Genomic DNA, 10,832 nt, shown 5'->3' on the forward strand with positions numbered 1-10,832 from the left:
CTGGCTCAGTGTCCGGCTTAGACAAGATCTAGGTTCTCCAGGGAAGGTAACCCTGCTAACCCACCAGGTTCCCGCGGCGCCGCTCCCGCAGCGGAGCCCGGAGCAGGGGTGCAACTGGTTCCCTGGCAACCTGGGAGGAATCCAGCCGCAGCTACAGGCTCTTCCTCTCCCCTCCCACCGCCTCCTACTGCGGGCGCCGGGGGCGGAGGCTGCCAGCCCATTATAAAAAGCAACCGAGACCAGCAGCGAGGAGTGACTACTAGGAGCTGCGACGCGGCCCGGCCTCCTGGCCCCTTGAATTCCTGCACTCCAGCCATGGCTCCCTCGCCGCTCGCGTGGCTGCTGCGCCTGGCCGCGTTCTTTCATCTGTGTACTCTGCTGGCGGGTGAGTGGGTCTCGACCCTACCTGGGGAAGAAAGGAAGGGTATGCAGACCGCATCTCCCTGGGGAAAATGGGCCCCTGCGAGTCCCAGCCATCCCAGTGGCTACTGGGGTGGGAGTCGGAGAGACACCTCGGAGGGTCTGTGGGAGGCAGGCGGTGTGTGGGGAGGAGAGCGAGGGCTGGGAGAAACCTGAGCAGGCTCCTGGCTGACGGACAAGAGGTGGTTCTTCCTACTGAGGTTAACTATAACCTGTTTAAGTTCTGGCCCGGGGCCAAGGTCTTTCCCCTGCCCTGTCGTTCCAGGCCCCCAGAAACAGTTAAGGTCAAGGTCACTGCGGCTCACGGATGGAGCTTGTCTCTAGTACTGGAGTGCAGCTTGTCTCTCTGCCTGTGTCTCCCCCCATCATCCTCGCCACTTCCTCCAAACCCAGCTTAGAAAATATTTTGTTTTCGTAGACTTGCTTCCTGGAAGCCACTACCTGGTATATCAGGTGTAGACATTCCTAGGGACATAGGAAAGATGGAGAGCTAGAGATAGAGATCTGTCTGAGGATGCTCAGCCAGTATGCAGGGCAGGAGAGAGTGATGCCCAGGGACTTAATGAAGGAGAGACCAACGGCCTTGCCCACCCTCTCTGTTGACCATTCCACCTCCTTTAACCTCTAGAGCTCCATCCTCAGGGATGGCGGAGGGAAGCTATTTAGCCAGGCTAAATTAGCAGGTTGTCGTTGTTGTCGCTCAGAGAAGGTGGCACTCTGCCTTAGGGCACACAGTGAAACTGGAAAAATTAGAGCCAACCCCCAGCTTCCAGGATATCTCCATGGAACTAAATCACCAGTGCCACGGGGAGCTGGGTGGGTGAGTGGGTGGGAGTTGGGGGTGGTGGGATAAAACTGTGCCTGCCTTTCTGCTGTCTGAGCCCTGGCCCTCAAGCCTGGGAAGTAGAAATAAGAGTTTGCTTTGCCATCACCTCCCTGTGTGTCAGGGGAGCAGGGTCTTGACTTCTCTGTTCCCAACTGCTGTAGCATTCATCGTCTCACCGGTGAGAAGGCTCCAGTGTCTAAGGAGGCATTTTGGAAAGTGCATGTGGTCATGGTGGTGGCTGTTATTTTCCCTAAGCTTATAGGGAAATCCTAGGCAAGGTTGAAAAGAAAACCCAGAACGTTTGCTGTCTGAGGACCCTAATCGTGGTTGCTGGCTTTGCCAGTAGACAGTGAGGGTGATGCAACCACAGTGAACCTCAGTTTCTTCTTCCCTTGAATGAGGTATTCAGCTGGGTTCACCCTCGAGCTCCCTCAGCAGGGGTGGGGTGGGGGGGGTCTCGGGCTTTAGGGCTGCTGCAGGCTGGTGCAGGGCATCTGCGTCAGTCCCCAAATGTGGGTCTGCAGGGCTGTGTCAGGCGATCGAGCGCTTAGCGCTTTATGTAACAAACCTGCAAATGCAAGTTGGAGCAGGGAAGGCTGCTTGCTCTCCAGCACTGACGCATTCACTCCCACTCAAATCTCAGCAAGAAAGAGAAAAGGGGGGAAAAAAGATCTGCTTTCAGCTGTTCCAGCCTGCTTCCCCCTCCCTCAGTGGGGGTGGAGGGGGGCAGAGGCGGACAGCTCCAGTGTCAGTCAGATCCAGGGCCCCATGGATTTAATTAGAAGCTCCCCCCCAACTTCTCTGTTGGTCGAGGTTTTATATACCATTAAGCACCTCTGCATGCATCTCGTCCATTCATTTGGCAAACGCAAGCCGAACACCTGCTGTGTGACAAGCGCATTTCTGGGTGCTAGGACCACAGCAGGGAATAAAGGAGCCACGGAGCCCAGCTCTCAGGGTGCTGAAATTTGGCTGCAGTACACAAAAATAAACCAGTAAGCCATTTGGTCTATTAGAAAGAAAAATCACAGGAAGGGAGGGGGTGGCTTAACTTGTGTCGTTTGCTTGGTTTATGTTTTGTTTTTGAGGCAGGGTCTTTCCATGTTGCTGTCCTCCTGCCTCAGCCTCCTGGGAGGGGCCTATGAGAAATGTGCTGTTCCATGCCTACATGATGTTGACATTATCTGTGGGAAGAAGATTGGGGAATGGATGAGCTTTTCTATAGGGTGATGTCCTCCCAGGGGATATTTGGCAATTTCCAGAGATATTATTATTATTATTATTATTATTATTATTATTACAAATGTTCTAATATTTTCAGCTCCTGGTGTAGAGTGCACAGCGTCAGCCCCCCCACAAAAAAAAAAAAATAATGAGCAGGTCCAAAATGTGAACAGTGCGGCCATTGAGAAAAACTGTCCCAGGGCCCACCCAGTGTGTCTTAGCAGTCCTTAAGGGACAACCGGAAGCATACTTCCTCCAGGAAGTCTCCCCTGATTACTCCTCACATTTGAAAGCTATCTCTCATCCCTGTAAATCCTAGGGTGTTTGTGAATGGCCAGAATGTGGGACTTTGCCAGGGTTATGCAACTGTAGCATCTAGGGAGAAAACCTGCTCTGCCACAAACAGTAGTCGGTGCTTACAGTGGCAAGCGGCGGAACCCTCTGGTCTCCAGCTTCTGCATCCATCTGTAAGAAGAGGATAGCCGTGTGCCCTTCGCAGGGATTGGGAGTTTTATTAATTCTCTTACTTACTACTGCTCTTATTGAGCAGATGTGTGTGTGCTGAACACAGGATCTGAAATACAGTAGGTGCTCAACCCTCCTCCTCATCATTTATATCTTACCTGCCCATAGGTCCAGGACCCCCTCTGAAGACTGAGACAGGACCCATTTACACCCCAACTCCCATTCAAGCCAGTTCTGGCTGACTTAGGAAATGGATGGATGGGTGGATGGATGGATGGATGGATGGATACATGGATAGACATGTGTGTGACTGGGTGGATGGATGGATGCATGCAGGCATGGATGCGTGGATGGATGGATGCGCGGATGGTTGGATGCATGCATGGATGACTGATGAGTGGATTAGTAACAGGCAGTGCGTGAAAAGAAATCGACGGGTGGGTGAGACTTTGAAAGGGTGACAGATGGACAGGTGGGCAAGTAGGGTAGGGTGGGTAGATGGATGGGGGAGGATGAGTAGGAACAAGAAGGTAGCTGGGAGAAAGGAGGCAAGTAGGAGGATAGGAAGCTGGGTGGATGGATGGATGGCCAGATGGATGAATGGATAAATAAATGGGCACATAGATGGAAGAGCGGGTGGGCGGATATATCTAAAGGAAGACAAGTAGACTGAAATATTACTTCTTTTATGAGTTTTTACTGAGTGCCCAGGTTGTGGCCATCGGTGAGAAACACAGTGGGGCAGACACAATGGATCTCTAATCCTTCAACTCATTTCGTGGACAGTAGCGCAGAAGCGCTGCACAGAAGCGCTGCCTCCCTTTCTAGAAATGAGAAATTAGGTCTGAAGAAGGGAAAGGCTTCTCTCAGTGATGGAGCCATCCTGGTAGAACCAAGTTCTGAGCAGTAATAGCCTTCTCTACCCTAGTCGGGGGTCTTCCTCGCCACACAGCCTCCCATCTCAGATCATCCCAGGTTTTTCCAGGAAGGTATCTGCCAGACCGATGCAGGAGCGGCCACCGGGGACTTAGGAAGGGGGGGGGGGACACAGCTGAGCTATTCTTAGGTCTACTGGGGAATGGAGGGGGGCGAGGGAGTCTGGGGGCAGCAGAGATCAATCCTAGTGTAGTTCCTCAGGAACCACCCACCTTGTTTTTTTAAGACAGTTTCTTTCCTGGGATCTGGAGCTCAGTGATTGGTCACTCCTGACTGGCCAGTGAGCCCCACGGATCCGCCTAATCTCTGCTTCTCCAGTGTTGGGATTACTAACACACACTACCAAGAATGGTTTTTTTACATAGGTTCTGGGGAATCAAACCCAGGTCCTCAAGCTGGTGTGGCAAATAACTTTAGCTACTGAACCATCTCCCCAGCCCTGAACCGTGACTTTCATATCCTAGTTCTTAGGGGAGAGAAGACAGCACTGTAATTCAATGCGGTCAGGACTGGTCTTGATGACCCAGCTCAGACCTGCAGCCCAAGCTTCCTTTCCCACAAGGTGAGGTGACCCAGGGCCAGGAGGTGATGGGGCACGGAGTTGGTTAGAAAGCCTAGGTGTGTGCTGGCTTTTGCTAGTTCCTTTTTTAGGGGTTGTGCTGAGCACAAACTCATGCATGCCACTGTATCCCTGAGCTCCATCCGTTGGTCATTCTTGACGAGATGGAGCATGTTTGCACGCACATCCATATGTGCGTAAGTATTATGCACAAGCAGTGTGTTTTATGGAGCTGAAGAGCAATTAGGCTCCCAAGTTCTAAAAGCTGAGTCAGCTCACTCCAGGCTACTTCCTGGAGAGTCTGGGTCCTAGATGTTCGACATAGCCTTTACTCAGATCCAGAACCCAAGCTCTACACACACAAACACACACACACACACACACACACACACACACACACACACCATTTTCCATGAGTGGAGCAGATGATAGGACACTCTGCTGGAGATTTAGATCAGAGGTTCTCACCCATGGGTTGTGATGTCTTGGAGGTCAAGTGACCCTTTCGTAGGGGTCGTCTAAGACCACCCACCTATCAGACCTCACAGCTCTGCAAGCAGTAATGGTCTGCATTACAATCCATAACAGCAGCAAAATTACAGTTATGAAGTAGCAACAAAAATAATTTCATGGTCAGGGGTCACCACCATGTGAGGAACTGTATCAAAGGTGGCAGCATTGGGTAGGTTAAGAACCACTGGTTTAGACAACGCAGTCTGATAGAAACAGAATGCAAAAAATGTTCATGTCAAATAACTAGGTTTATCCACTCACAGAAATCCCTGCCCAGGGGCTTCCACTACGTAGCTATCTGCATGCCCTTGCCCCCACCTTTTCTCCTGAACTCCTTATCCCAAACTCATTCTGCAGAACACAGGGGAACCTGCTCAGCAGACACTCACTCACTTCCCAGGGAGGTGAGCTCTCCTGTTCAACACAGAACCTTACCTGTTCCATGCACCTGATCACATGTGTGTGGAGGAGAAGGATGCGTGTGTAGGGTGATGGCTAAGCGCTTGACTTAACTGAGCACAAGACAGGGATGGGCAAGGAAGATAAGGCCATGGGGGTGGGACAGGGCCTGAAGAGTGGGACCACTCCATCACATCTCCCTTAGATTCCTCTCCTCTGCTATGACTTCATTTTAAAAATTAAACGTTTCCAGGCCAGGAGTTGTGGCCCACACCTTCAATCCCAGCACTTGGGAGGCAGAGGCAAGCAGATCTTGGTGAGTTCAAGGCCAGTCTGATCGTCTTAATGAGTACCAGGATAGCCAGAGCTACATAGAGACCCTGTCTTAAAATAATAATAATAATAATAATAATAATAATAATAATAAATAGCAAAACTAAAGGCTTCCTAGATACCAGGCAAAATGAGATTTATAAGTAAAGGTTTATTTTTGTCAGCCCAAAACAATCCCAGAAGCTGAGGCCCTTGCGGCAGGTTATCAAGGGTTGGGTCAGATGTGGGCTCTGGCTTGGGAGGTTAGCCTCCAGAAGCTGAAATGGGTATGGGGCACCAGATGCCCAAGGGTCCTACTGACTGCCAGCCTCTGTGGACCCAGGTCAGCACCTCGGCATGACGAAATGCATCATCAAGTGCGACAAGATGACCTCACGAATCCCAGTGGCTTTGCTCATCCACTATCAGCTGAATCAGGAGTCCTGCGGCAAGCGTGCCATTGTGTAGGTATCCCTCTTTCGACCCCCGGAGGCCCTGGGACATCCCAGTCCTCCCTCTCCCCCTCCTTACCCTGGGCTTCCTGCCAAAGGCCCTAGCAAGTGTGGGCCTTGTTCCAGGCCCACAGGCTGCCTCGCTGACCTTAAGATCAGCGGTAAACATCAGAGGTGGGAAATGGCTTCCTGGATGGCAGCACTCAGGATGGAGCCTCCCCTCAGCCCACTAGATCCCATGGGGGAGATTGAGGGAAGTGGCCGACTTATGGAGTCTGGCATATCCAGGATAGGGGTAGCAGCAGGGTGGGAGGAGATGGAGGAGCTAAAATGATTGGCTAACCACTTGGAAGACACAATGATGGCCATCACCAAGTGACAGAAGAGCAGGGCCCTCAGAGCCTCTGGGGAGGAAACAGGCCCAGTCAGTCATTTTCTGCCTGGCCAGTTTGGTCCCTTGTTCCTTCTGGGGCACGTGGTGCATACTGCCCATTTGCTCAGTCCCAAGTCCCTTCCCCAGCACCGATGGTGGCCCCTTGAGCAGCCTCAGCCGTGCAGGAAATGATCAGTGTCCTTTTAAACTCAGGCTCTGCTGGCGGAAGTCCAGCGTTTCCTGTCCCCTAGGTCCCTCCCTCAAGGAGTAGGGTTCAAAGTGCATTCCTGCCTGCTCGCTCTGCTCCCCCAGCAAGGATTGCTTCTTCCAGATTACCCCACCCCCAAATGCTTGCCTCTCTCTTCTAGAGAAAGTAGAAGAGGGAACCTGGAACCCTTGGGAGTGCTACAGCTTCCCAGAATGCCCCAGTTGGGCACACTTTGTCTGTCAGCCTCATTTCCCCACCTGTTAAAGGGTATTAGCCTAGTGGCTGCCCTGCAGGGTGTATATGAGCTGCAGAGGCTGTAGCATGGAGTATGGGCTCCAGTCAGCTCTGAGCTGCTGTTAGGGCAAAGCAGTCATGGAGCCTCATGGGAAGCTCTAGACAGAAACCACACTCAGAGCCCAGAGCCCCTTCCTTACCTTGATAGCAGAGATGCGGTTAACACTGCGGTTATTTCTAAATCTTACAATCCCTGCTCTGACACGGGCACTTTCTCTAGATAGTTTACCCTTTATTTTGCTTAACAATATCACAAAAGTAGGATGTCCATTTGCCTGAGACTTTCCTGGTTTTGAAAGGGGAAGTCCCTCAGACTGAATGCTGAATGCCACAGTTCATCTGAGGTGGAGGGTTCCCCTCCAGACCACAGGCATTTACTTCTCAGTCGAGGGAGGTCTAGGAGACATAGGGGATAGAGTGGGCCCCAAACCTCAGGCTAGCAAGCCAGGCCAGCTTGCCCACAGAGCATGCGAGCAGTACCCCACACCTCAGCAGCCTGGCTGTCTAGAATCTGGGCATCACTAACCCCCCTGTTTTCCTTATAGCCTGGAGACGAGACAGCACAGACACTTCTGTGCTGACCCAAAGGAGAAATGGGTCCAAGACGCCATGAGGCACCTGGATCACCAGACCGCTGCCCTGACTAAAAACGGGGGCAAGTTTGAGAAGCAGGTGGACCATGTGACACCTGGGATCACCTTGGCCACCAGGGGACTGTCCCCATCTGCCCTGACAAAGCCTGAATCCGCCACATTGGAAGACCTTGCTTTGGAGCTGACTACTATTTCCCAGGAGGCCCGGGGGCCCATGGGGACTTCCCAAGAGCCACCGGCATCAGTGACCGGATCATCTCCCTCAACTTCCAAGGTTCAGGATGCAGGCCTTACAGCCAAACCTCAGAGCACTGGAGGTTTTGAGGCGGCTGCCATCTCGACCACCATTTGGCCTAGTCCTGCTGTCTACCAATCTGGATCTAGCCCCTGGGCTGAGGAAAAAGCTACTGAGTCCCCCTCCACTACAGCCCTATCTCCTCAGGTGTCCACTACTTCACCTTCAACCCCAGAGGAGAATGTTGGGTCTGAAGGCCAGCCCCCATGGGTCCAGGGACAGGACCCCAGTCCAGAGAAGTCTCTAGGGTCTGAGGAGATAAACCCAGTTCATACTGATATTTTCCAGGACAGGAGGCCTGACAACACAGTCCACCCCTCAGTGGCTCCCATCTCCTCTGAAGAGACCCCCAGCCCAGAGCTGGTGGCCTCAGGCAGCCAGGCTCCTAAGATAGAGGAACCCATCCACGCCACTGCAGATCCCCAGAAACTGAGTGTGCTTATCACTCCTGTCCCGGACACCCAGGCAGCCACCCGGAGGCAGGCAGTGGGGCTACTGGCTTTCCTTGGTCTTCTCTTCTGCCTAGGTGTGGCCATGTTTGCTTACCAGAGCCTCCAGGGCTGTCCCCGCAAAATGGCGGGGGAGATGGTAGAAGGCCTCCGCTACGTCCCCCGTAGCTGTGGCAGTAACTCATATGTCCTGGTGCCAGTGTGAGCTGCCTGCCTGCCTGCCTGTGTCCAGAGTGTGATTCGGACAGCTGTCTGGGGACCCCCCCCCCATCCTCATACCCACCTTCATCCACGCTGGGGAAATGGGAATGGAGAAGCTGGATCCTCCAGGGGCCGTGGGCTCCATCCAACCCCCCCCCCCGAGTTGTGGCCCTGGAGGCCACCCTAGACCACTATTCACTTATCGCAGAGCAGGTGACCTTCCAGCTCCCCTATATTTGAAAGAAGCCTCTGCTGCTGGCTGGTTAGAGGGGCCCTTGCCATCCCAACTCGAGTGAACAATTATTTATTGGCTTCCCAGCCCCTGCGACGACACCTGTTTCCCGTGCGCACCGTGGTCCACCCATCTCGCGAAAGCAGCAGGCCAGGCCTATCTGCCTGTCCCCCTGACCTCCTTGTGTCTCCTGGCTTTGCTGCAGTCGCCAGCCCTTCTCCTCCCCGGCCAGCTGCGGTGCTATCTGCCCTATGTCTCCCATACCCTGTACAGAGCGCACCACCATCACCATCAACACCGCGTTGTGTCTTTTCTTGCATGAGGTTAATGCTGTGTTTTCTGGAGCTCTCCCCGGGAAGGGAGACGACCTTGCGCGAGGGTTTAAAGTGTTCCTCCCCAGACTTGGATGTGCTGTGAAGGCATGCTGTGTCTGAAGGAAGGGTCCGGTCCCCACTCAGCTACTGGCACCACAAAGTGCCCCCACCTGTAAAAGGAAAGAAACGTGGCCCAGAGCTGGCAATAACATATGGCCCTGACATCATCACTTTCTCTGAGATCCTTGTCCCTACCCCTGGATGCAACCCCAGCCCTTATCAACATTGATAGTCACTGCCATTCCACTGGACTGAGGCTTTTGTACCCTGGGACTCTAAGGGGTGGCTTGAGAGTGCAGATCCTACCCTGTAGCCCCCCCCCCCAACGGAGGCTGAGTTGGGGACTTGCAGGAACAGAGGCCAACTCAGAAGGCTTCCCCTGTACTCTCACTAGGCACCCCTCCCCCATGCACCAATGTGACAGTCACAGGTCTGCCCTGCCTGAAGAACAAACCACAGAGGGAAGATTAGGACGAGCCCCTGGGAGGCAGAGAATCCAGGGTAAACCCCTGGAGTGGCCACACACCCAATTTCAGTGTAGGGACTTGTGCGTGTGTGTACTTGAATAGTCCAGATCATACAAAGGCTGCCAGGGTCCTTTCCTAGCTCTGAGAGCACTGTTCACGCCAAGGACTCACCTTTGCCCCGCTCCAGGCAGGGCCAGAACTCCTATAGCATTCTCCAAGAGCCCCGTGACATTTTCTGGAAGGGACTCTGCCCTGGGCACCAAGTGACTGTTGAAGCGAGGAGCAGCTGAGCAGCACCCCAGCGGAGCAGAGCCGGCAGGCCACGCCCCTCGGGGACAGTTCTCCCCACCCTGCTCTGAATAGTTCCAACTCCGTCACCTTCGTCACCTTCGACACCTTCGACATCTTCGGAGCCTCCCAGGGGCGGGCTTCACCCAGAAGCCAGTGACTCACTCCTTGATAGGTGGAAGCTCGGAACAGTTGGCTCCTGAGAGTGAGGAAGCCAGCCCCTTGTTGACCCTCCTCCTGGGAAGCCTGTGGGCGGCTCTGGTCTGGCTCCACAGTACCAGTTGTAGGCCTGAGCCTCAGCAGCCCGAGTGCACTATATCCTGGCTCCTTCGGTGGGTTGGGACACCTATTGTCAGATTTTTTTGGTTCCTCCCTCCCCAAGCAGAATGTGGGCCGTAACAATCTGAGGAGGACTTTGAAAGGAGTTGGTTGATCTTTTAGGTTTTTTTTTTTTTTTCCAAGCATCATTACCAATGTCTGTGCCATTTTGTATTTTACTAATAAAATTTTAAAGTCTTGTGAATTAAATCAGGGAACTTTTCTCTGGGGTAGGCCTCGGCGGGGTGGGGGTGGGGTGGGGAGAGTGGGGAATGGAAGAGGAGAGGGGGACAAGTTCTGAGACCCGGGTCTCTAACTCATTTGCATCAGGGGCAGAGATTTTCCCAGAAGGCCCTGCAGATGGGGATGAGGAGAACTGGGCCCTGGCCTGGCCCAGTGCTACCTCTGTGTGTGTAATGGTGACCCGGTACCTTTCACCTCTCTGGGCCTCTATGCAGGTGGGTGTGACTGGTCTCTTGGTCTGCCAAGACTTGGGATCCCTATGGGTCCTACTCAGTGTCCAGAAGCCACCACCCTGATGTTACTGTCCCTTATATGATGTCCATATTTTCCTCTACACAGTCTCTACTCATTCCTGACTCATATAAAGACGAAGAGGGACTAACTAGCTCTT

General features: G+C 53.2%; 1 protein-coding gene across 1 annotated transcript; it reads left to right on the forward strand.

Moving 5' to 3' along the window:
* Window positions 1-201: 201 nt before the first annotated feature.
* On the forward strand, window positions 202-10,391 carry Cx3cl1 (C-X3-C motif chemokine ligand 1). The gene is made up of 3 exons (XM_021220631.2): window positions 202-385; window positions 5,998-6,118; window positions 7,527-10,391. The coding sequence occupies exons 1-3, from the start codon at window positions 316-318 to the stop codon at window positions 8,521-8,523; spliced, it is 1,188 nt and encodes a 395-aa protein (XP_021076290.1). The 5' UTR covers window positions 202-315; the 3' UTR covers window positions 8,524-10,391.
* The last annotated feature ends 441 nt before the right edge of the window (window positions 10,392-10,832 follow it).

The sequence above is a fragment of the Mus pahari genome, chromosome 20, assembly GCF_900095145.1.
Source record: "Mus pahari chromosome 20, PAHARI_EIJ_v1.1, whole genome shotgun sequence".
Lineage (NCBI taxonomy): Eukaryota > Metazoa > Chordata > Mammalia > Rodentia > Muridae > Mus > Mus pahari.